Source organism: Cherax quadricarinatus, chromosome 46 (genome assembly GCF_038502225.1).
Source record: "Cherax quadricarinatus isolate ZL_2023a chromosome 46, ASM3850222v1, whole genome shotgun sequence".
In the NCBI taxonomy this organism is placed as follows: Eukaryota; Metazoa; Arthropoda; class Malacostraca; order Decapoda; family Parastacidae; genus Cherax; species Cherax quadricarinatus.
In genome coordinates, this window is record NC_091337.1 from 20,980,761 (window position 1) to 21,007,156 (window position 26,396).

At 39.0% G+C, this 26,396-nt stretch overlaps 1 protein-coding gene across 9 annotated transcripts in view; it reads left to right on the top strand.

The window, feature by feature from the left end:
• The window catches only part of LOC128696749 (tudor domain-containing protein 7B), a 462,427-nt gene extending 441,710 nt beyond the window's left edge, over positions 1–20,717 (top strand). For 7 of the 9 annotated variants that reach the window (XM_070094599.1, XM_070094597.1, XM_070094601.1 and 4 more), the window contains 2 exons: positions 11,509–11,657; positions 18,790–20,717. In XM_070094599.1, coding sequence (XP_069950700.1) covers positions 11,509–11,657; positions 18,790–19,016 — 376 coding nt within the window. In that variant the 3' untranslated portion in view covers positions 19,017–20,717. Of the gene's footprint in view, positions 1–6,653; positions 6,909–11,508; positions 11,658–18,789 lie in introns of those variants that run through there. The other 2 variants (XR_011393213.1, XR_011393212.1) reach the window with 2 other exon arrangements.
• The last annotated feature ends 5,679 nt before the right edge of the window (positions 20,718–26,396 follow it).

The following is a 26,396-nucleotide window of genomic DNA, read 5'->3' on the forward strand; positions in this document are numbered from 1 at the left end:
ACAGTTGATCCCATGTATCAAAAATCCTCCCTATGAGGAAAGACTGAGGGCCCTGACTCTAGAAAGGCATAGAATTAGGGGGGATATGATTGAGGTGTATAAATGGAAAACAGGAATGAATAAAGGGGATGTAAATAGTGTGCTAAAAATATCTAGTCTAAACACTGGTTTGGTAATAGAGTTGTGGATGAGTGAAACAAACTCCTGAGTACCATTGTAGAGGCTAAGACATTGTGTATTTTTAAAAATAGGTTAGATAAGTACATGAGTGGGTGTGAGTTGGACCTGACTAGCTTGTGCTACTAGGTCAGATGCTGTGCTCCTTCCTAAAGTAAACATGACCTGACCTGACTAGGTTAAGGCATTAGCTTAAGCCAGTAGGAGAATTGGACCTGCCTTGCATAGACCAGTAGACCTGCTGCAGTGTTCCTTCTTTTTATGTTCTTGTATATAATTCAATAAAGGCCCTCATTTTCATTTTTCCCAAACTTAGCTACTATTCCCTCCACAGTTTTACCCACTTTAGCATTTAGGTCCCCCACCACAAGTACATGTATTCTCTCGCTTTGTTCAAAACTTCCCACACATTCACTCAGCATCTCCAAAAATCTCTCTCTGCTGCACTTCTCTCTTCTCCAGATGCATAAACACTTAATAAACACAATTTTCACATCCCACCCTTATTTTGCTCCACATAATCCTTGAATTTATTCATTTATATTCCCTCTATTTCCTGCCATAACTGATCCTTCCTTAGCTCTATTAGAAACCCCTGACCTAGTCCCATTTTATTTCTCCCCATTGAAACTCTCCTACCCCTCTCAACTTTGTTTCACCTAGAACCAGGACATCCAGCTTGTTATCATTCATAACATCCTCTATCATCTCTCTCTTATCATTTGCACTACATCCATGCACATTCAAACATCCCAACTAAAGGTTTTCTTCTTTTTATTTTTAGTAAGCTGTATGGGAAAAGGGGTTACTAGCTCATTGCTCCCAGCATTTTAGTTGACTTTTAGAACACACATGGCTTACGGAGGAAAAATTCTTAGTCCAGTGGAACCTCAGTATTCGTACAGTTTCTCCTCACTTAGCAACGTACTTGTTTACTGACAGCTCAGACTTAGGACGGGCTCTCTGACCAGTATGCATACCTAAATAATGTATATTAGAGCTGATTTCTTCTATTCTGTTTATTAAAATATACAGTGGACTACTGTATAAACATTTAAAAATATATTAAAAATGTTATAAATGGTACAAAGGTGACATTAAAACAATATCAAATCTGGATGACACAAACCCACTTCCATTATACACCTACCATCCGACTTACGACCGAGTTCAGTTCCGAGAAACCGGTCGTAAGTCGAAATGGTCGTAAGTCAAACTTTACTACTGAATATCAACAAAACATTTTTGTAATGACTTTATTTTATTGTTTTATTTTGGTATTTCATGTTTTACTTTACTTTTTATGTTGTTAGTACTGTATTTTATACTGTAAGGTTTAGGTAGTAGGTTGGTAGACAGCAACCACCCAGGGAAGTACTACCGTCCTGCCAGATGACTGTGAAACAGAAACCTGTAACTGTTTTGCATGATGGTAGGATTGCTGGTTTCTTTTTCTGTCTCATAAACACGCTAGATAACAGGGATATCTTGCTACTCCTACTTACACTTTGGTCACACTTCACAGACACGCACATGCATATATATATACATACATCTAGGTTTTTCTCCTTTTTCTAAATAGCTCTTGTTCTTCTTTATTTCTTCTATTGTCCATGGGGAAGTGGAAAAGAATCTTTGCTCCGTAAGCCATGCGTGTCGTATGAGGCGACTAAAATGCCGGGAGCAATGGGCTAGTAACCCCTTCTCCTGTAGACATTTACTAAAAAAGAGAAGAAGAAAAACTTTATAAGACTGGGATGCTTAAATGTGCGTGGATGTAGTGCGGATGACAAGAAACAGATGATTGCTGATGTTATGAATGAAAAGAAGTTGGATGTCCTGGCCCTAAGCGAAACAAAGCTGAAGGGGGTAGGAGAGTTTCAGTGGGGGGAAATAAATGGGATTAAATCTGGAGTATCTGAGAGAGTTAGAGCAAAGGAAGGGGTAGCAGTAATGTTAAATGATCAGTTATGGAAGGAGAAAAGAGAAAATGAATGTGTAAATTCAAGAATTATGTGGATTAAAGTAAAGGTTGGATGCGAGAAGTGGGTCATAATAAGCGTGTATGCACCTGGAGAAGAGAGGAATGCAGAGGAGAGAGAGAGATTTTGGGAGATGTTAAGTGAATGTATAGGAGCCTTTGAACCAAGTGAGAGAGTAATTGTGGTAGGGGACCTGAATGCTAAAGTAGGAGAAACTTTTAGAGAGGGTGTGGTAGGTAAGTTTGGGGTGCCAGGTGTAAATGATAATGGGAGCCCTTTGATTGAACTTTGTATAGAAAGGGGTTTAGTTATAGGTAATACATATTTTAAGAAAAAGAGGATAAATAAGTATACAAGATATGATGTAGGGCGAAATGACAGTAGTTTGTTGGATTATGTATTGGTAGATAAAAGACTGTTGAGTAGACTTCAGGATGTACATGTTTATAGAGGGGCCACAGATATATCAGATCACTTTCTAGTTGTAGCTACACTGAGAGTAAAAGGTAGATGGGATACAAGGAGAATAGAAGCATCAGGGAAGAGAGAGGTGAAGGTTTATAAACTAAAAGAGGAGGCAGTTAGGGTAAGATATAAACAGCTATTGGAGGATAGATGGGCTAATGAGAGCATAGGCAATGGGGTCGAAGAGGTATGGGATAGGTTTAAAAATGTAGTGTTAGAGTGTTCAGCAGAAGTTTGTGGTTACAGGAAAGTGGGTGCAGGAGGGAAGAGGAGCGATTGGTGGAATGATGATGTAAAGAGAGTAGTAAGGGAGAAAAAGTTAGCATATGAGAAGTTTTTACAAAGTAGAAGTGATGCAAGGAGGGAAGAGTATATGGAGAAAAAGAGAGAGGTTAAGAGAGTGGTGAAGCAATGTAAAAAGAGAGCAAATGAGAGAGTGGGTGAGATGTTATCAACAAATTTTGTTGAAAATAAGAAAAAGTTTTGGAGTGAGATTAACAAGTTAAGAAAGCCTAGAGAACAAATGGATTTGTCATTTAAAAATAGGAGAGGAGAGTTATTAAATGGAGAGTTAGAGGTATTGGGAAGATGGAGGGAATATTTTGAAGAATTGTTAAATGTTGATGAAGATAGGGAAGCTGTGATTTCGTGTATAGGGCAAGGAGGAATAACATCTTGTAGGAGTGAGGAAGAGCCTGTTGTGAGTGTGGGGGAAGTTCGTGAGGCAGTAGGTAAAATGAAAGGGGGTAAGGCAGCTGGGATTGATGGGATAAAGATAGAAATGTTAAAAGCAGGTGGGGATATAGTTTTGGAGTGGTTGGTGCAATTATTTAATAAATGTATGGAAGAGGGTAAGGTACCTGGGGATTGGCAGAGAGCATGCATAGTTCCTTTGTATAAAGGCAAAGGGGATAAAAGAGAGTGCAAAAATTATAGGGGGATAAGTCTGTTGAGTATACCTGGTAAAGTGTATGGTAGTTATAATTGAAAGAATTAAGAGTAAGATGGAAAATAGGATAGCAGATGAACAAGGAGGCTTTAGGAAAGGTAGGGGGTGTGTGGACCAGGTGTTTACAGTGAAACATATAAGTGAACAGTATTTAGATAAGGCTAAAGAGGTCTTTGTGGCATTTATGGATTTGGAAAAGGCGTATGACAGGGTGGATAGGGGGGCAATGTGGCAGATGTTGCAAGTGTATGGTGTAGGAGGTAGGTTACTGAAAGCAGTGAAGAGTTTTTACGAGGATAGTGAGGCTCAAGTTAGAGTATGTAGGAAAGAGGGAAATTTTTTCCCAGTAAAAGTAGGCCTTAGACAAGGATGTGTGATGTCACCGTGGTTGTTTAATATATTTATAGATGGGGTTGTAAGAGAAGTAAATGCAAGGGTCTTGGCAAGAGGCGTGGAGTTAAAAGATAAAGAATCACACACAAAGTGGGAGTTGTCACAGCTGCTCTTTGCTGATGACACTGTGCTCTTGGGAGATTCTGAAGAGAAGTTGCAGAGATTGGTGGATGAATTTGGTAGGGTGTGCAAAAGAAGAAAATTAAAGGTGAATACAGGAAAGAGTAAGGTTATGAGGATAACAAAAAGATTAGGTGATGAAAGATTGAATATCAGATTGGAGGGAGAGAGTATGGAGGAGGTGAACGTATTCAGATATTTGGGCGTGGACGTGTCAGCAGATGGGTCTATGAAAGATGAGGTGAATCATAGAATTGATGAGGGAAAAAGAGTGAGTGGTGCACTTAGGAGTCTGTGGAGACAAAGAACTTTGTCCTTGGAGGCAAAGAGGGGAATGTATGAGAGTATAGTTTTACCAACGCTCTTATATGGGTGTGAAGCATGGGTGATGAATGTTGCAGCGAGGAGAAGGCTGGAGGCAGTGGAGATGTCATGTCTGAGGGCAATGTGTGGTGTGAATATAATGCAGAGAATTCGTAGTTTGGAAGTTAGGAGGAGGTGCGGGATTACCAAAACTGTTGTCCACAGGGCTGAGGAAGGGTTGTTGAGGTGGTTCGGACATGTAGAGAGAATGGAGCGAAACAGAATGACTTCAAGAGTGTATCAGTCTGTAGTGGAAGGAAGGCGGGGTAGGGGTCGGCCTAGGAAAGGTTGGAGAGAGGGGGTAAAGGAGGTTTTGTGTGCGAGGGGCTTGGACTTCCAGCAGGCATGCGTGAGCGTGTTTGATAGGAGTGAATGGAGACAAATGGTTTTTAATACTTGACGTGCTGTTGGAGTGTGAGCAAAGTAACATTTATGAAGGGATTCAGGGAAACCGGCAGGCCGGACTTGAGTCCTGGAGATGGGAAGTACAGTGCCTGCACTCTGAAGGAGGGGTGTTAATGTTGCAGTTTAAAAACTGTAGTGTAAAGCACCCTTCTGGAAAGACAGTGATGGAGTGAATGATGGTGAAAGTTTTTCTTTTTTGGGCCACCCTGCCTTGGTGGGAATCGGCCAGTGTGATAATAAAAAATAAAATATTTAGGATAAACACTGTGTACAACACAAATAGTTGTTTGTTTCCCAGAAATTTGGCATAAAGAACACGGTCGTAAGTCAGGCAGGTCGTAAGTCGGATGGTAGGTGTAGTGTGCTCCTTAGCGACAAACGACGAATTCGTTTACCGACATGGTCTTAGGAACAGAACTCCATCATTAAGTGAGAAGAGGCTGTACATCTATATTTTTGCAACTTGATGTTTGTGCCCCCCCCCCTCTTTTGCAAGTATATATATATATATATATATATATATATATATATATATATATATATATATATATATATATATAGAAAATTTGACTCGGTATTCGGACATTGCCTTGATATTCAACTTAAACAAGATGGTCCATCTGGATGAAATCCAAAGAAAACAAAGCATCTTGTGCTCAGCCTCTCATCAGCTTTTGTCCATTAAGCATCATTCGTACAAGATCTGTGAAAGTTTTTAGTATTTCATTGTTATTAACAAAAAAAGGCACAATACCATGACTGGAACGATACACAAATAACCCAATAACCAGCACATAGAAGAGAGGCGCTTACAATGACGTTTTGGTCCGACTTGTACCATTTACAAAGTCGCACTAACGGAAAGGAGAGAAGGAGAGTTATTTGTGTTTCATTGTTCTCTGGTGTTTTTTTTAAATATTTTCATTGAAAATAAGTAATCTCCCCCCCCCAAATAGTAATGATTCAGACAACCCTAAAAGGAAAGCAGCGGGCACAACAAATATAGTGAAAAAGGACTCGGTGGAAAGTGGAACGTGTGTCAGACCTGGCCACTCAATATGGTATGGCAAAATCCAACATATCATCCATATTGAAAAATAAAAGGGCACTGAAGGGGCTGATGTGCCAAAAGGAGTGAAAATTCTTGTTGTGAAAAGGTCACAGATAATTGGAGAAATGGAAAAACTTTTGTTTATGTGGATTGACAAAAAACAATTGGCTGGGGATAGTGTTTCTGAAATGGAAATTTGTGAGAAAGAAAAGCAGTTATATAGTGATCTTAGGTGAGACACCCTGAGAAACAGTGCTGAAAGTGATAAATTGAAGGCAAGTAAGGGCTGGTTTGATAGATCTAAAAAGAGGAGTGGGATTCATATTGTAGTAAGGCATGGGGAGGCTGTCAGTGCTAACAGAGATGAGGCAATGAACTCTGCCTGGAAGAAATTGTGGCCAGACTGTGTCAGTCAGAGACTTTGAAGGCTTTGAGGCAGAGCCAGTAGTGAGGGATATTGTTTCTTGAGGCTAGTCCATGGGTTTGGAAATGGATGATGAGGATGTAGAGGAGTTGGTGGAGAATCACAAGAATGAGCTCACCACAGAAGAACTTCAAGACTTGCACAAGGAGCAGGTTTGGAAGTGGTTTAGGAAATTTCTTTTATTTCAGACGAGGGAAGCAGTAAGGGCAACATTTCCACTGCAAAAATTAAGGAACTGTATTACCATTAGGCTTAAACATAGAGCCTAGTGGAAAAATGGCATCCTAACATTACTGTTGTGAATAGGAGCATCAATTTTTTCAGTGACGATGTTGTTGACCACCTTAGAAAAATTTTGAAAAGTCGTCAAAAGCAGACGACATTGGACAGCTTCTTTAGCAAAGGAAAAAAATAAAATGCTGGTGAATCCCTATCATCTTCAAATGCTATTCACAGAGACAGAAAACAGAAAAAACACTGGACATGCAGTTACCCGATGTTTTTATGGAAGGTGACACCCTCTCCAAACAATAACATCTCTCCACCTCCCTCTTAGGCCATCAGCACTCCTCAGTAAAGGTGAAGTGCAGTTAAATTTTTATTTAATTCATGTATTTATTGTTTTTATAGTTTTCATGTATGATTTCATGTATGCAAATGTTGTTATACAGGTTTAAATAAGCAATATTTTCACTTAAAATGTTTTATAATTGGTAATTGTTTGAGTCTGGAACAGATTAAACCAATGTAAGTTATTTCTTTTGGTAAAAATTGATTCAGTATTTGTACAACTCGCTATTCAAACAGCCTCCTGGAATGGATTAAGTTCAAATATTTAGGTACCACTGTAAAACATAATACAGTTGTGGTAGCGAGGTAAGCATAAAGAAGTGTATGACAAGAATTACAATAAGAAGCTTTCTCTAGTCCACTAACACCAAAGAAACTGTCTCTATCTGGGGATAACTAGAAAAATGTTCCTCTTATTCCTTTACTCACAAATAGCCTCACTAGCTTTCAGAAATTAAAAAAATATTTGCTCCCAAGTAATATGCTTCACAGTGTTTTCCTCAAATAGCCTAAAGTTATTTACCTATTTACTGAAGACATGCATTAATAATGAATGGAATGAAACAATTTTCATAATAAACATTCAACAATGAATGGGGGAATAAAGGGGCAGATATTTTATTAAATGACCACAACTTATCACCACTTTTTTTTTGAGGGGATGAAAATAAGACATATTACAGTATTTCCCTTCATATTAAGATGAGTTTAGCATCATTTATATGTGCTTCTCCTTCAGATGTCCTACAGTAAATACCACTTGCCACTCACTGTAAGCTAAAGATGAAAATATTTTAAGGTAAGTAATGAGTGTACTGTATATGCATTTTATTTTGTTTTTGTTTTTAGGCCTAGCTTTATTCACTGAGTATATGATAATGTAAACATGTTATCAGGCTTTTACATGCATTTGAAAGTGAAAATAAAAGGCTGACTCACTTTAAGGCAATTTTCGTGCTATGGCAGATTCTTAATTTTAATATTTTTTAAACATGTGTAATATTAATACAGTAGGGCCCCATTTATATGGCAGGTTAGGTTTCAGGCTTCCGCCATAAAGCAGAAATCACCGTAATGTGGAACACGACTCACGAAATCATAATGACACGATTGCAAGCAAACCATACCACAGGTAGGGGACTTGAGCTAGAGTTCGTCACAGCCATGCTAGCTGGAGATTTGTCACAGTGGTGCCTATGCTAACCTTCCTATGGTGTATAAATATACCTAGCTGGATGAATCTTATTGTGGCTAGCTGGCTCAGTGGCTAAAGCAATGGTCTGGAGTTTTGAGACTCTCTGATCACGGGTTCTAACCCTGCCCATGGTATGGTTTATGTGGAACACCCTTTTTTCCAATTACAAATGCATAGAAATACTAGATAACAAATTTACACTAACATATATTAAGTTAGCAATAGAACCTGGCATTAACCCTCTCAGGGTCCAGAGGCCAAATTTCAAAAGGTGGGTGCACCAGTGTCCAAGAATTTTCAAAAAATAATTTTGTTATTTTTTCTTATAAAATGGTAGAGAATCTTTTTCTGAGGGTAATAAAACAAAAAGTACGAAATTTGATGGAAAATTGACAAAATTATGCTCTCGCAAATTTTGATGTGTCAGCGATATTTACGCAATGTGTGGTGTAAATATTATGCAGAAAATTCAAAGTGTGGAAATTAGGAGAAGGTGTGGAGTTAATAAAAGTATTAGTCAGAGGGCTGAAGAGGGTTTGTTGAGGTGGTTTGGCCATTTAGAGAGAATGACATGGAGAGCGTATAAATCTGTAGGGGAAGGAAGGCGGGGCAGGAGTCGTCCTCAAAAAGGTTGGAGGGAGGGGGTAAAGGAGGTTTTGTGGGCGAGGGGCTTGGGCTTCCAGCAAGCATGCATGAGCATGTTAGGTAGGAGTGAATGGAGACAAATGGTATTTGGGACCTGACGAGCTGTTGGAGTGTGAGCAGGGTAATATTTAGTGAAGGGATTCAGGGAAACCGGTTATTTTTATATAGCCGGACTTGAGTCCTGGAAATGGGAATTACAATGCCTGCACTTTAAAGGAGGGGTTCGGGATATTGGCAGTTTGGAGGGATATGTTATGTGTCTTTATATGTATATGCTTCTAAACTGTTGTATCCTGAGCACCTCTGCAAAAACAGTGATTATGTGTGAGTGAGGTGAAAGTGTTGAATGATGATGAAAGTATTTTCTTTTTGGGGAATTTCTTTCTTTTTTGGGTCACCCTACCTCGGTGGGAGACAGCCGACTTGTTAAAAAAAAAAAAGTCTTGAGTATACTCTTAATTCTTTCATTGAAAGAATTAAGAGTAAGATAGAGAGTAGGATAGCAGATGAACAAGGAGGCTTTAGGAAAAGTAGGGGGTGTGTAGACTAAGTGTTTACAGTGAAACATATAGGTGAACAGTATTTAGATAAGGGTAAAGAGGTTTTTGTGGCATTTATGGATTTAGAAAAGGCATATAACAGGGTGGATAGGGGGGCAATATGGCAGATGTTGCAGGTGTATGGTATAGGAGGTAGGTTACTGATAGCAGTGAAGAGTTTTTACGAGGATAGTGAGGCTCAGGTTAGATTGTGTAGGAGAGAGATTATGTCCCAGTAAAAGTAGGCTTTAGACAAGGATGTGTGATGTCACTGTGGTTGTTCAATATATTTATAGATTGGGTTGTAAGAGAAGTGAATACTAGGATCATGGCAAGAGGTGTGGAGTTAAAAGATAAAGAATCGAACACAAAGTGGGAGTTGTCACAGTTGCTCTTTGCTGATGACACTGCTTTTGGGAGATTCTGAAGAAAAGTTGCAGAGGTTGATGGATGAATTTGAGGGTATGTAAAAGAAGAAAATTAAAAGTGAATATAGGGAAGAGTAAGGTTATGAGGATAAAAAGATTAGGTGACGAGAGACTGGATATCAGATCAGAGGGAGAGAGAGTATGGAGGAGGTGAATATACGTATTCAGATATTTAGGAGTGGACGTGTCAGCAGATGGGTCTATGATGGATGAGGTGAATCACAGAATTGATAAGGGGAAAAGGGTGAGTGGTGCATTTAGGAGTCTGTGGAGACAAAGAACTTTGTCTGTGGAAGCAAGGTGGTTTGGACATGTAGAGAGAATGAAGAAAACAGAATGACTTTGAGAGTGTATAAATCTGTAGTGGAGGGAAGGCTGGGTAGGGGTCGGCCTAGGAAGGGTTGGAGGGAAGGGGTAAAGGAGGTTTTGTGTGCAAGGGGCTCGGACTTCCAGCAAGCGTGCATGAGCGTATTTGATAGGAGTGAATGGAGACAAATGGTTTTTAATACTTGACATGCTGTTGGAGTGTGAGCAAAGTAACATTTATGAAGGGATTCAGGGAAACCGGCAGGCCGGACTTGAGTCCTGGAGATGGGAAGTACAGTGCCTGCACTCTGAAGGAGGGGTGTTAATGTTGCAGTTTTATAACTGTAGTGTAAAGCACCCCTCTGGCAAGACAGTGATGGAGTGAATGATGAGGAAAGTTTTTCTTTTTTGTGCCACCCTACCTTGGTGGGAATCGGTCGGTGTTAATAATAAAAATAAAAATAATATACTTAAGTATGATTATCAGAGTATATATTAAACATGAAATAACTTTTAAAAACACTTGAAATTTTGGAGTTTCCAGACATAATGGAGAGACATGGTGCTTATGGAGCTCACGGAAAATGTAAAACCGGGTGGGGCATGGTGACCCATATTAGAAAGTCAGGTGGGGGGGAGCCGTATAGCAAGTTTTGGTCATAATTTGTTATGTCCGTATTAGCGGAACGCCATAAAGCGGGGCCCTACTGTATTTTAAAAGTATCTACTAGTATTTATTTTTTTTTACAGATACCACAAAAATTTGTTGATACCTGCCAATGATGATACCAATACTTTGGCACATACCTAGTTTTGATTGTACCTATATCACACTTGATGGCTACTGAATGAAAACAGTATATTTGGCCAGCAAAATGGTGGACATAGCTGTGCAAGTCACATGACTACTAAAATTATAGCTCTTTTGCCAGAAGTATGTGGACTCCTTTAACCCGTAAACGGTCCAAACTTATATATACGTTTTTTCAACATTTGATAGTATGTAAAAAAAGTAGATCATTTTTTTTTTTTTTTTACATTTGAAAATGTGTAAAAAACTTTGATCTACATTTTTTTTTATTATTATTATATTTAAAAATATGTAAAAAAAGTAGATCTACTTTTGGAGCACTATGCGTGTGAATGTAGATCTGCTAGGACCGTTTACGGGTTAAGCCACATCTCCCATTCATCTTCAAGATTACAGGCTCTCTTCTACCCACCTCCAGGACTTAAATCTTGCTTATTGATTTCCTTGAGTCCCATAACATATGTTTTTTATGTATGCCATAAATTTTTGTTGTCATTTTTAGGTACAAATGTCTTTTTTTTTTTTTTTTTTTTTTTAGAGACAGACGTTTCCTTTTCATTGTTGGTTTAGCAAGGTTTGATTGTCTTAAGAAAGTACTACAGTGGATAATGCACGTATACTAATTTTGTTTTTATCACTTCCAATTAAAGAAAATTTAAATAATATAGATCAATTCCATTTGCAGAGCACGCACAACCATGGTTCAGGATGGGATAGTAACTGGACTTTTTGTTGACTACGGTGATTGTTTTGTTACATCACAAGACAGAGTACAGGAACTTCCTAATTTCTTCCGGGAATTGCCTTACCAAGCCATCAAAGCAAAATTACATGGTAAGTAAATTAAAAACAATGTTTTATGTGATATTCACTTGCATATGTATAACTGATATCAAGAGTTGTTCTGCTCTTTTACCCTGATGTCAGTTGGATGCCTTATTAACCAGGCTTTGGTGGCTAGCGGTATCCAGACCTACACAGCCAACACCACATGGCTGATCTGTCACATTCTGCAGAAACTCGTTTGGTGAAGAAAAGAGACACCTTGCAAAATAAGCTCTTATTGGGACAATGCTTCACTCTGTGTAGTGCTTTATCAAGTCAAGACTTGATAAAGCTCTAAACAGAGTGAAGCAGTGTCCCCTTAAAAATCTCCTTTGGAATGTGTGTTTCTTTTTTCACTGTTGTTGGTAAAAAGGTATTGGAATCCAGGAACTGGTTCAAGTGTCTTTTAAATTTTTATAGGTATGCAGTGAATGAACATAAACCCAGTAAAGGACACAAGTGCGATGGGCTGGTAACTCTAGAATTGCCAGATTGCAGATTCAAATCCAGTTACTACTATGAAGTGTTATATAGATACATTTTTTCTGGCAGTATTTCTTGTATCTACTGGTAAAAGATGGAAGAGGTATGGAACACTGATTTTAACACATTGTTCTCATGTGCCTTTGGCACTAATGCTTTTTATTGGGTTATTTTGTACTTTCTCCTATATCTCTTACTCCAGTAAGTTGTTACTGCAGTGCATATAGACTGAAGACCTGGCCTTCAAGTACCTTGTACAGGCAACCCCAATATAGTGTGCCCCTTTTATACTCTTTGGAACTAACAGGGAAAGGGAAGTAACCTATCTTGGCCTGTTGATCAACTCATTGCCTGTAGCATGAACCAATTTAGAGACCAGGCTAGGTGCCTGTTTTATTTTTTCTTGGTACTCAACTCTAAATTAAAAACCAGCCATTGAATTTTGTACAAATTGTACTCATTAGATTTCCCATGTCAGGCCACACTTGGGGCAACCCTAGAACTTCTGGTGTGGTTTAACCCTTTCACTGCCGGTCCCATAATATTACGGCTTTGAAGCCAGTGTTGGTCCCGTAATACTATGCCAAAATTCTAGCAGCTTCCAATCTTGGGGGAGATAGCTGGTAGGCCTACATACGAGAGAATGGGTCTGATTGGTCAGTGTGTGCAGTATTAAAAAAACATCCTGCAGCACGCAGTACATAATGAGAAAAAAACTGCGACCGTGTTTTTGGTTTAAAACAGTGACTTTGCAGTGTATTTCTGTATAGTATTTATGGTTGTATTCTCATTTTCTTGGTCTGATTTGATAGAATGGAAGATATATGACAGAAAAAGAGATAATTTTGAATGATTTATAGACAAAAAGTACCTTGAAATTGAGCTTGAAGTAGCAGGAATGTTTGATTTTTGCCAATGTTCAAGAGTAAACAAATCATGTCGCATCCAGTACATGTCAACCAGTGCGTCTGATATGTTTCCACAAATGTACTGATATTATTTATACCATTTATAAAATAATGCAGTAGTCTGCATAACAGTAAATCTTATATTTTTTGTGTGAATAAAAATTCAAAATGGAAAGCAAGCGGAATATGAGAGGGGCCTGGAGACGGGACTAATGAACAGAGAAAATGTCATTTTAGTGCTTGAAATGTTTGCATTGTTAATTCTGGACCCTATCTTGAAATTGGCCTTTCTTGAATTTAATATGAAATTGGCCGAATTACCAATTTCTCATCACTTTATTAGGCAGTTGGAATAGGTAAATGAGCAGATTCTTGTACTCAGTCGATAGAATAAAATGAGTGCAAGCAGGGGTCTCAACAGTGAAAGGGTTAATTGACCAGAGGAATGTGTCATTCTACCTTCTGCAAACTCCTTCACCCTGAAATGTCTCATACTTCAGTATATGAGAAACAGTGCTGTAACACAAACTGCCCTGCATACCATTTGAAAGGAATCAAGAGGTACAAGCCTCACAAATCATGAGAAACAAACCATGGTAGTTAAAACTATACAGGAGCAGGAGATATTTTAGTGCCAAGAAGCAGAAAAAAATGGCAAGAAACTACAGAAATATTCCATCACTTCAAAGCCTTGTTGTATTGAAGGCAGAGTCAGTGGCCTCAGAACCACAGATATTAATGCCAACAAGACAATCCCCCCCCAACAAATAAGCAATACATAATCACAAATGAGCCACAGGGATGTTAGGAAATGTTTCTTCAGTCACGAAGAGTGGTCAGGAAGTGGAACAGTTTTGGTGAAGAAGTTGTGGAAGTAGTCTCCATACATAGTTGTAACACTTTCAAAGTCGGTCCCATTGTACTTTGGCTTTGAAGATAGTGTCGGTCCCATAGTACTACGCCATGAGCTCAGCTCATTCAGACAAGCAGTGAGCGGTAAATTTGGGCCTAGATTTGAGAGAATGGATCTATGCAGCAAGTGTGCACCATATAAAGAGATCCTTCAGCAAGTACGTAATGCAAAAAAAAAACTCCTGTTTAAAACAGCAACTTTGCAATGTATTTTATGGTTATATTTTTGGTTTCTTAATCTCATTTGATAGAATGGAAGATGTACTACAGAAATAGACATGATTTTACATTAGTTTCAGGACTGAAAATAGCTTGAAATTTAGTTCAAAGTAGAGGAAATGTTTGATTTTTGCCAGTGTTCAAAAGTAAACAAATCATGTATGTGTCCAATACACATCAGCTGGTGGGTCTGATGTGTGTTCATGAATGTGCTAATATTATTTGTACAATTATTACAATATTGCATGAAAGTAAATCTTTTTTTTTTTTATGAATAAAAATTCTTTGTGTCAATAAAATCAAAATGGAATTCATGTGTAAAGCCTGGAAACGTAACTAATGAATAGAGGAAATGTTATTTTAGTTCCAGGAATGCCTGTATTGTTTATTTTGGACCCTATTTTGAAATTTGTGTGGAATTGGCCAAATTATCAGTTTCTGATCACTTTATTGGATAGTTGAAATAGTGATTGAGTGGTTTCTTTTGCTCAGTCAATAAAATGGAAGACATACTAACAAAATAGCTAAAAATATGGTCAGCTGGGACAATGTAATTGGTCAAAAATCGGTCTCAAATTGGAGGAAATCGCTGATGCGTAGATATCGTGGATGCGGCAAAATTTGCAAAAGCATAATTTCGTCAGTTTTTCCATCAATTTTTTTTTATTTTTTGTTTTATTATCTTCAGAAAAATATTTTCTACCATTTCACAAGAATTTTTGTTTTTTTCAAACCTGAAAGGGTTAAGAGAAGGTACGATAGGACCCATAAGGGAGGGAGAGCAGGGCTCACAACCCTGAAAGGGTTAAGAGCACGTATGATAGGGCTCATGAGGGAGGGAGTTAGCCCTTTCACTGTCGAGATCCCTGCTCACAAACTTGCTCTCGGTGTCGAAAAATTAAAAAAAAAAAAAAAGACGATTTCTTATGAAATGATAGAGAGCCTTTTCCCATTGGTAATTACACCAAAAGTACAAAATTTGATGGAAAACTTAGGAATTACGCACTCGTGAAGTTAGTGATCTTGGCAATATTTATGCATCGGCAATATCGCCCACTTTGAGCTCCATCTGTTTTATAGATTGAGTACAAGAAACCATTTGTTTACCCATTTCAGCTACCCAATAAAGTGATCAGAAATTGGTAATTTGGCTAATTTCATACGCAATTTAAGTAAGGCCAATTTCAAAATAGGATCCAGAATTAACAATACAAACATTCCTAGCACTAAAATAACATTTTCTCTGTTCATTAGTCACATCTCAGGCCCCTCTTATATTACTCTTGCTTTCCATTTTGAATTTTTATTCACTCAAAAAATAGAAGATTTACTGTTAACCCTTTCAGAGGCCCCAGGCCCTCTCCCAGACTTGTTCTCAGGGTCGCCCAAATTTAAAAAAAAAATTATTTTTTCTTATGAAAAGATAGAGAATCTTTTCCCGATCATAATAACACCAAAAGTATGAAATTTGATGGAAAACTTAGGAATTATGCTCTCGCGAAGTTAGCGGTCTCGACTATGTTTACTCATTGGTGATTTTGCCCACTTTGAGCCCTATTTTCGGCCAATTCCTGTGTACTAGTTGACAAAAATCATAACTATTTTGCTAGAACTCCATTTTTTCTATCGAATGAGTACAAGAAACCACCCATTTACCGATTTCAGCTATCCAATACAGTGGTCAGAATTTAGCAATTTTGCCAATCTCACACAAATTTCAAAAGATGCCAATTTCCAAATAGGGCCCAGAATAAACAAGAAAGACATTCCTGGCACTAAAATAACATTTCCTCTGTTCATTAGTCACGTCCCCACGCCCCTCTTACATTCTTTTGCTTTCCACTTTGAATTTTTATTCTCACAAAAAATAGAAGATTTACTGTTATGCAAATTACTGCACTAGTGTAGAAATGGTATAAATAATATCGGCGCACTTGTGAAAGAATATTACTCTCGCCAGTTGACGCGTATTGGACGTTTAGCATGATTTGTTTACTTTTGAACTTTGGTAAAAATCGAACATTTCTGCTACTTTGAGCTCAATTTCAAGGTACTTTTCATTGTAAAACCAGTCAAAATCATCTCAGTTTCTGTAATATGTCTTCCATTCTATAAAATGAGACCAGGAAAACTAGAATACAACAATAAATACCATACAAAAATACAATGCAAAGTCGCTGTTTTAAACCAAAAACACAGTCAAAGTTTTTTTTTCCTCATTACGCACTGTGTGCTACAGAATTTTTTTTATACTGCGCACACTTTAGGCGTACTAGTACGTTAAAAACCCTGGTGCATAAGCCGTACTAGTACGTCTGAAACCTGAAAGGGTTAAGCAGACTACTGTATTATTGTAATTATTGTATAAATTATGTCAACCCATTCGTGACTGCTCATTAGATTGGCCAGTTGGACACGTATTGGATGGTGATATCATTTGTTTACTCTTGAACATCTGCAAAAATCGAACATTTTTGCTACTTTGAGCTCAATTTCAAGGTCCATGTATGTACTTTTATTCTGTAAACCATTCAAAATCATCTCTGTTTCTGTAATACATCTTCCATTCTATCAAATGAGACCAAGAAAACGAGAATACACCCATGAATACCATACGAAAATACATCACAAAGTTGGTGTTTTAAACCAAAAACATGGTCGGTGTTTTTTTTTTTCTCATGCACTGCATGCTGCAGGATTTTTTTTATACTGTGCACACTGACCACTCAGACCCATTTTCTCATATGTAGACCTACCAACTTTCTTCTGAAAGATTGGAAGCTGCTAGAATTTTGGCATAATATAATGGCACCAACACTGGATTGCAAGCCATAATATTACAGCACTGACAGTGAAAGGGTTAAGAAGCAGGGCTTGGATCGCAGAATTGACCCCTGCAACCACAAATAGGTGAGTAAAAGTCAGTGCGCACACTCATTCTCACACATACTCTCACACATTTTCTCATTCTCGCATAGTCACTCACTCTCACTCTTTCACATAAACACTCACATACTGTCTCACATACACATGCTCTCACACTCACGTGCTCTCACACTCGCGTGCTCACATACCCACGTGCTCACACACCCACATGCTTACACTCATCCACTCGCTTGCACGCATGTGCGTGCCAGCTGTGTGTACACAGCTAACCCATTCTAATTTTACATTATTTCATAATTATTTTTCTCAGTGTTTACTGTATAAATACATTCGTGGTAAATGTTATTTGTTGTAGGTGAAATGAGTTCCTCTTTGTTTACCATGATGTGGCCAAGAAATGTTGGTGTTAGGATTTTAGTTGTGCTCACACTTATATCTGGAACAAAAGTATTGTTAAATGTAAATAATGCTATGCTATTATCTATGAATTCTTTAGTAATTTAAAGTATCAGCAGTGTAACATGGCTTGTTTGTGAATCTTGAGTATAATTTAGTATCGAACTTTAACCTTTTCAGGGTCCGTGCAGTAGATCTACGGCTTTACGTTGAGGGTCCAAACCATAGTTCTATGCCATGAGCTCAGCTCACTCTGATAAGCTGTGAGTGGTAAATTTGGGCCTAGATATGAGAGAATACATCTATGTGGTATGTGTGCACCACATAAAACAAATCCTGCAGCACACAGTGCATAATGAGAGAAAGAAAACTGAGACCGTAATTTTCAATTAAAACAGCAACTTTGCAGTGTTTTTTCGTATGTTTTTTACAGTTGTATTGCGATTTCTTGATCTCATTTGATAGAAGGGAAGATATATTACAGAAACAGAGATGATTTTGATTGGTTTTAGTACTGCAAATGGCTTGAAACTGAGCTCAAAGTAGCGGAAATGTTAAATTTTTGCCGATGTTCAAGAGTAAACAAGTGACCTCACACGTCTAATACACGCCAGCTGGTGGGTCTAATATACATTAACACATGTGCTGATATTATACAATTATTACAATATTGCATGACAGTAAATCTATTTTTTGGTTTGAATAAAAATTCATTATGTGAATTAAAAATCAAAATGTAATTCATTTGTAAATCCTGAAAACATAACTAATGAACAGAGGAAATGTTAGTTTAGTGCCAGGAATGCCTGCATTGTTTATTCTGGACCCTATTTTGAAATTGGAATATTTTGAACTTTGCACTAAATTGGCCAAATTACCAATTTCCAATCACTTTATTTTGTAATTAAAAAAGTTGAGTTGGCAATTTCTTGTGCTCAGTCGATAGAATAGAAGTAATACTAGTGAAATAGCTAAGAATTTCGTTGACTGGAATAAGATAATTGGCCTAAAATTGGAGTCAAAGTCAGCAAAATCGCCAATGCGTAAGTATCGCTGACACATCAAAATTTGCGAGAGCATAATGTCATCAATTTTACATCAAATTTCATACTTTTTGTTTTATTACCTTCAGAAAAAGATTCTCTACCATTTCATAAAAAAATTATTTTTTGAAAATTCTTGGACACTGGTGCTCACTTAGAAATTTGGCCGCTGGACCCTGAAAGGGTTAAAAGTTTTGGAGCTCTGTTAAGTAGGATTTAAGTTTTGTGATGGTGGATCTCCACAACAAGAATAGGATAACATAGCTTGATGCTGTTTTTTTTTTTTCCTGTCAGGTATAGTTCCTGTCAATGTGGACTGGAGCATTGAAGATTCCCGTCGTTTCCAGGATTTAGTTGAACTGCGGGAGTTTGTGTCTTTGGTCATGGAGGTTGAAGAAGACAGTGAGTCTTGTGTTGTACTCTCCTTACAACTCATCAATACTACAGATGAGAAACTGGATATTTACATTGACCAAATTCTTTTAGATGAAGGCCGAGCTGTGAAAAAAGCAAAATGTTGAAAATATTGACTTTTTAGCTCCTTGTATGGTGCATGCTTAAATTTTTGCAGGCCGTTTTCTATGCAGTGGTCTATGTAATAAAAGGAATGGTGCTTGCAAGTTTGTTTATGCTATCATTATTATGTGATACTCTTAAGAACTGACGTGATTAATCTGAGAGCTTTATTCTGTAACTTAGGATAGTGAAATAAGGAATCCAGTATATTTTTATATCTTATTTACTACATACATATATTGTATGTCTGCTTTATGGCATCAGATACTGATATTCCAGGTGCCCTATAATGACTAATGTAATCTATAATTGTCTATCATTACTTTTGAAGGCAGTGCTATTAGCTAAATATATTAGAGATACAGCACAGTTTATGTTGAAAAAAGCACAAGCAATATAATACAGTCCCTTATTGACAAAGTCCACTGAGTGAGTGAAATGTTAAGTCACAAACAGATTTGTCTGTGACTTGATAAAACCTGCTGTCTGGGCAAAACATTGTGAGTAAAGGAATGCATTATTCTGCTTAGGTGTCCTTTTCCATCTTTTTATTTCATACTGTTAAATTAAGAGTGATGCTCTTAATGAATTACATTATATTGCGTACTATGTGAATCTCCAGTGTGTATCTCTGTTTTGGAAAGATTTATAGCCATTTTCTGTTATTTCTCTCTTCTTTTTTTTTAACCAGTGTTTTCTGTCAAGTACATAAAAAACACATTTCAAGAGAATATATGATGATTTGTTGAATAGCTTTAATGTCAGATTTTTCCTGTAGGAAAGATAATTTATCTAATGTGTTTGTTTATCTATTATGAGAAACCATGGTTCAACTCTCTTTAGAGCTGTATTCTATGAAATGTATGTTAAATTGGTCATTGGTACTGCATTCACCCAAGACTAGCTCCTTAACTAGGAGTTTCCAATTCAGTCTTTGGGAAAATATCTTTTGCCAGTGCTCTGAGTGGTCTGTGTAGACAAGTTGCCATGTAAATTGCTTAGGCTTGAATGGTTCTCTGGTATGTAGCCAGATTAAAGCCTTCAAAAAGCTATATTAGCAAGGAAGATAAAAATACATAAAAATAGCAAAATCTCTTCAAAAAACTGCAATAAAAAAAAAGGAATGACTGATTATATATCCTGCAATTGAACAATGCCTCTACTTAATGTGTTCATTTTGTCCCTTTAGAGAAACAGATATGACTAATCTGGCCTAGTCATTAAAGACCAAAAAGTTAATCCAAAAATAACACATCTTATTAGGGAATATTTTTTTATAATAAAATTTTTGCTCATGGCCTTCTTTGTTATACAGTATTTAGGAATAGTGAATCTAAAATATTCAGCAAGTTATTTTATGGGTTAACATGATATATTTATTATGGTCATATTTGTTACAGCTAAAACTTCTTGAAGAGTATATTTTAAGTATCCTATATTTTGTTGTTTTCTTAAAACCACCAAAGCGTATGATATATTTTCAGTTTTCAGTTTCACTTCTCAGGTTAGATTAACATTGCTTTAAAAGTATTCCGCTTTCTGTATTACAGGAAGCTGAAAAATAAAGTATCTTTTAAATTACCTCAATACTAATTCATTTTATACCATTGTAAGAATGATGAGGTGGTTGGAATATGTTATAATGTTTCAGTCTTCTGGGATTCAATTTATATGAAATACTCTAAACAATAAAAGTTAGGAATGTTTTGAATTTGTCTCTTCCTAATTCTTCATGGTAACAGTGTCAAATTCAAATAATACTTTTGGTTTGTTTTTGCTCGGATTTTTTATGATGCTTATATCCTTTAAGGAAGGTCCCTTGATATGGCGAGGAGCTTGTGCTGAAGAATTGGACCTCTTGTTGCCTTTCTCAGACCAACTCTGTATACCTCACAGTCCTCTCTCCACCTCTCCATTTGGCCTCATAAGTGGGGAAGTTTTTCCATGTGACATTCAGCTTCTAGGGTGAAGAAAAAGAGAAATTATCTGCCCTATAACACTTCCTTCATTGGTAGTTTCAGCTCAACAGGTGGTAATTGGATTATACCAGGACATGCTAGATAGCCTTTGGTGACACCAGGAGACCATCTGGCATGTCCTATGATGATGGAAACATTGCTGGAGGTTGCCTGTAGAACCAGGAGTAGCAAATGATGTATCACTAGCATTTGCAGGTGCCCTCCAATATTATTGCCTGAATAACAATTGCATAGTTAATGTTCTAGTCATCATATAGTTTTGCTAAGTGTAGCTCAGTCAATTTTGGAGGTGTCATTAGAGATGGGAAGACACCAAAATTTTTGCTGATATCAGGAGGTGGCTAGAGGCAGTGGAGATGTCAGGTCTGAGGGCAATATGTGGTGTAAATATTATGCAGAGAATTCATAGCCTGGAGATTAGAAGATGGTGTGGAATTACTAAAATTATTAGCCAGAGGGCTGAGGAGGGATTGTTGAAAGGATGGAGAACAAAAGGACGACTTGGAGGGTGTATAAATCTGTAGTGGAGGGAAGATGGGGTAGGGGTCACCCTAGAAAAGGTTGGAGGGAGGAGGGTAAAGGAGGTTTTGTGTCCAAGGGGGCTTAGACATTCAGCATGCTTGTGTATGCTAGGAGTAAGTGGAGGAAAACGTTTTTTTGGACTAGATGAGCTGTTGGAGTGTGAGCAGGGTAACATTTTGTGAAGGGATTCAAGGAAACCAGTTAGCCTGAATAGTCCTGGAAGTGGGAAGTGCAGTGTCTGCACTAAAGGAACGGTGGGAATACTGAATGATAATGAAAGTGTTTAATAATAATAATGAGGAGGTGGGAAGTACAGTGTACATGTAATGTGTTTGATGTCACTAGTTGAGCAGGTATCTCACACTAGTTAACTCTTAAAAAATATTTTGTAATTATATAACACACAGGTGCATCTTACAGATCAGGAGGCACATGCACATAATCACCGAGTGTGCCACATCTGTAACTTCCTTAACACAAGAGACACCAATTTTAGCTGCTGACTCAAGTCCATGGCCTTCATTTGAATGTTTCTATGCATGCTTCTTGGCTATTCCACAGTATGTCATTTTAATTGTGAGGCAGGTGTTGGTTCCTAAAGTACTCTTGCACTTACACATTGTGACTTAGCACTGTTTTGGGAAGTATTCCTCTTCAAGGGGGGCTCCTTGGCGTGGTGAAGAGGCTCTTGGTCTGAGGAATTAGACCTGTTGGTCTCCTTCCTCAGACCGAACCTAATTACCCCCAGTCCCCCCTCCCTTATCCCATCCTCTCTTTTTCTTTTCCTCCTCCTCCTCCCCCTCCCCACCCCTCCCTATTACCCTTCCTCTTTTTGCCCTTTGGTTTTTTTTTTTTTTTTCCCCATAGGCCCGCTAGTTCCTGGGTAAGGGTAAGGGTATACTGGGGTCCATCCCATTCTGTTGAGGTTCTTGGTGGTGGTGTAGTTTGCCGTGGAATCTGGATCGCCTGGGGATGTCCCAATCCCTTTCCGGTTTCCCAGGGAGTGGCTTTGGGTATCTTTCGGGCGACGGGTGTATCTCTGGAGGCTGCCTTTCTGATTCCGGGGGTGGTGACCAAAGGAGGTATGCTTTATGGCGGATATCCAGCCGCCCTCTCTTTTGTCCATCGAGGTACCTCGGCAGATGTGAGGTTGCTATCCTGGATTGCTGGTTTACTGGCATGATGGGTAGGGTATGGCATGGGTTCCATGCTGCAGCTGCACTACTTGCAGTGCTGAGGTTCTCTTGGGTGTGGAGGGAGATTTCTGGCCCTCTCATTCCTCCCAGGAACTATCCCTCTCCAGTCCCCCCTTTTTTTTATTCTTTTTTTTTTTTTTTTTTTTTTTTTCTTTCTTTTTTTTTTCTTAAAAAGAAAGAAGTAACCTAACCATGGAAGCCCTAGTCCATGAACCTGCTACCCCCGGGCCCCTTCTTGATACCGCACCCCGTTCTGACCCCACCTCGTCTTTGGACCACTCTTCGGACACTCCTAATGCCTCTGTACCTCTTGCCAGTGCTGTTTCCTCACCCGCTTCAGGTACTGAGGTCTCAACTTGACTCCTTCGAGTTATCTGACCTCCACTCTCCTTTGACTATGCTTCCAGCCTCTCCCTTTACGGTGCGGCAATTTTCGAATTGCCGGCTCGTTTCACGTTGGACCAACTCTGGTTCCACTCCTAAATGCCAACGACAATTACCTGCTGATGATACTTCTCCACCTTCTCATTCTTCTCAGAAAAGATCAACACGTCCTGCACTCCCTTTCTACGCTCAGTTTCAGAATGCACAATGGACTAAATTCTTCACTTCACTTGGCAATGACATTCTTGAACAGCTGGAACTCCAAGATCTCCCAATCCTCAAGGTAGACACTTAGGTTCTTCCTGCCCGCGGGCGGAGACGATACCCTAGCAATGTGGCTCGTTTAACTTTTGACAGCCGTGAACTCCCATCCTCAGTTTATGCAGCAGGACATCGGTTACAAGTTCGAAAGGTGATCCCTACACCGCAACAGTGTAGAAATTGCTGGCGATTTGGCCATCCAGCGAAATATTGCAGATCTATAGCCAAATGCCCAGTCTGTGTTGCTGATAACCATTCTAATACGTCTTGCAGTCGACCTCCCTCTTGCCTTAATTGTCATGAGGCTCACCCTTCGTACTCTCGCCGTTGCCACGTCTACTTAAATGAGCGGGAAATCTGTTACCTCAAAGAGGCAGAAGGTCTCCCTTATGCCATGGCAGTTTCTCATCTCCGCCTCGTGTTTCTTATTCCCGCGTTTCAAAACGTCCCCCCACTTCTGGGGTCCCATATTCTGCAGCCTCCTCTGTGGTTACCTCTCTCATAGTCACTCCTGTATCTAATTCTTTTGCTGTCCTGGGCTCAGACGTCCCTACTTCAACGCCTCAGTCTGTTCTCGCTTCTTCGTGTTCTCCCTCACAAGCTTCGGTATCGACGAGATCTCGTACGACACCTCCTCCCAATCGTCCCTCTACTTCTCAGAAGTCAAAAAAAGGTCTTTTAACCCCTCCTTCCCTTCTTCCACCTCCTCATTTTACCTTCCCTGTCTCTGTACCTGGTTCTTCTCTCACTGGCTCTGTTAAAAGTGTAGAGGTTCACCCTCCTCCTTGTACTGTACCTTCCTTCCCTGTTCCCTCCCAAGTTTCTTCCTCTTCTGCCACCTCCCAGGTTTCTGCCTCTTCTGTCCCCTTCCATGCTTCTTATCCAGTTCCCTCCACCCTTTTGCCCCCCCCCCTACCTTGGTACAGTCCATTACAGTTCCAATCTTTACTCATCCTCCCCCTACCATCTCCAATATTGTCTCCCATACGACGTCTCTGAATTCTGAAACACTTGAAGCAATCTCTGAATATATTGCAGAGACCAAACCCTCAATGGACACTGATCCACCCTCCGTTCCTTCTCTCTCCTCTCCTCCATCTGCGCAACTCCTTTCTTCGCAGCGCACCATTCCTTCACTGCTTGAACGTTTTCCGCTGCCACCGCATGTGGACTTTTCTAACCCCTCTAGTCCATAGGAACTCTTACCTGCGGATTTCAGGTATCTTTATCATTGCCAATCATAACCTATTTACAGTGGAATATACGCAGCCTCAGGGGTAATCAGGGTGAGCTTCAGATGTTACTCTCCCAGTTTTCCCCTGTTGGTGAACATTAAAATGGTATAAAATACCGACAGATTGTTAGGTAAGACACATATGCAACAGTTAGGTATCTTTATTTTGAAACGTTTCGCCTACACAGTAGGCTTCTTCAGTCGAGTACAGAAAAATTGATAGAAGCAGAAGATACTTGAAGACGATGTAATCAGTCCATCACCCTTAAAGTTTTGAGGTGGTCAGTCCCTCAGTCTGGAGAAGAGCATTGTTCCGTTGTCTGAAACAATATGAAGTTGAAGTGACAGAATTGGGCCTTATATAGTGCCAGGGTGATTACATCGTCTTCAAGTATCTTCTGCTTCTATCAACTTTTCTGTAATATACTGTGTAAGTTGAACCTAACTGTGACACCTAACAATCTGTCGGTAATTGTTCATTCTGGCCTTATATAGTGCCAGAAGGACCTGAAATTACATCGTCTTCAAGTATCTTCTGCTTCTATTTAAGGGTGATGGACAACTTTTCTGTACTCGACTGAAGAAGCCTACTGTGTAGGCGAAACGTTTCAAAATAAAGATACCTAACTGTTGCATATGTGTCTTACCTAACAATCTGTCGGTATTTTATACCATTTTAATGTTCATTCTGTCAGACACTGCAACACAAGGGTATCTTGGTACAGACCATCTACTTCGACAACCTCTACTAGTGAGAACGGCTGGGTTTGAGAAGGACCTGCCCTCCCAAATCAACCTACGTCTCACCTCCTGGCACTATATAAGGCCCGATTCTGTCACTTCAACTTCATATTGTTTCAGACAACGGAACAATGCTCTTCTCCAGACTGAGGGACTGACCACCTCAAAACTTTAAGGGTGATGGACTGATTACATCGTCTTCAAGTATCTTCTGCTTCTATCAACTTTTCTGTACTCGACTGAAGAAGCCTACTGTGTAGGCGAAACGTTTCAAAATAAAGATACCTAACTGTTGCATATGTGTCTTACCTAACAATCTGTCGGTATTTTATACCATTTTAATGTTCATTCTGTCAGACACTGCAACACAAGGGTATCTTGGTACAGACCATCTACTTCGACAACCTCTACTAGTGAGAACGGCTGGGTTTGAGAAGGACCTGCCTTCCCAAATCAACGTACGTCTCGCCTCCTGGCACTATATAAGGCCCGATTCTGTCACTTCAACTTCATATTGTTTCAGACAACGGAACAATGCTCTTCTCCAGACTGAGGGACTGACCACCTCAAAACTTTAAGGGTGATGGACTGATTACATCGTCTTCAAGTATCTTCTGCTTCTATCAACTTTTCTGTACTCGACTGAAGAAGCCTACTGTGTAGGCGAAACGTTTCAAAATAAAGATACCTAACTGTTGCATATGTGTCTTACCTAACAATCTGTCGGTATTTTATACCATTTTAATGTTCATTCTGTCAGACACTGCAACACAAGGGTATCTTGGTACAGACCATCTACTTCGACAACCTCTACTAGTGAGAACGGCTGGGTTTGAGAAGGACCTGCCCTCCCAAATCAACCTACGTCTCACCTCCTGGCACTATATAAGGCCCGATTCTGTCACTTCAACTTCATATTGTTTCAGACAACGGAACAATGCTCTTCTCCAGACTGAGGGACTGACCACCTCAAAACTTTAAGGGTGATGGACTGATTACATCGTCTTCAAGTATCTACTGCTTCTATCAACTTTTCTGTACTCGACTGAAGAAGCCTACTGTGTAGGC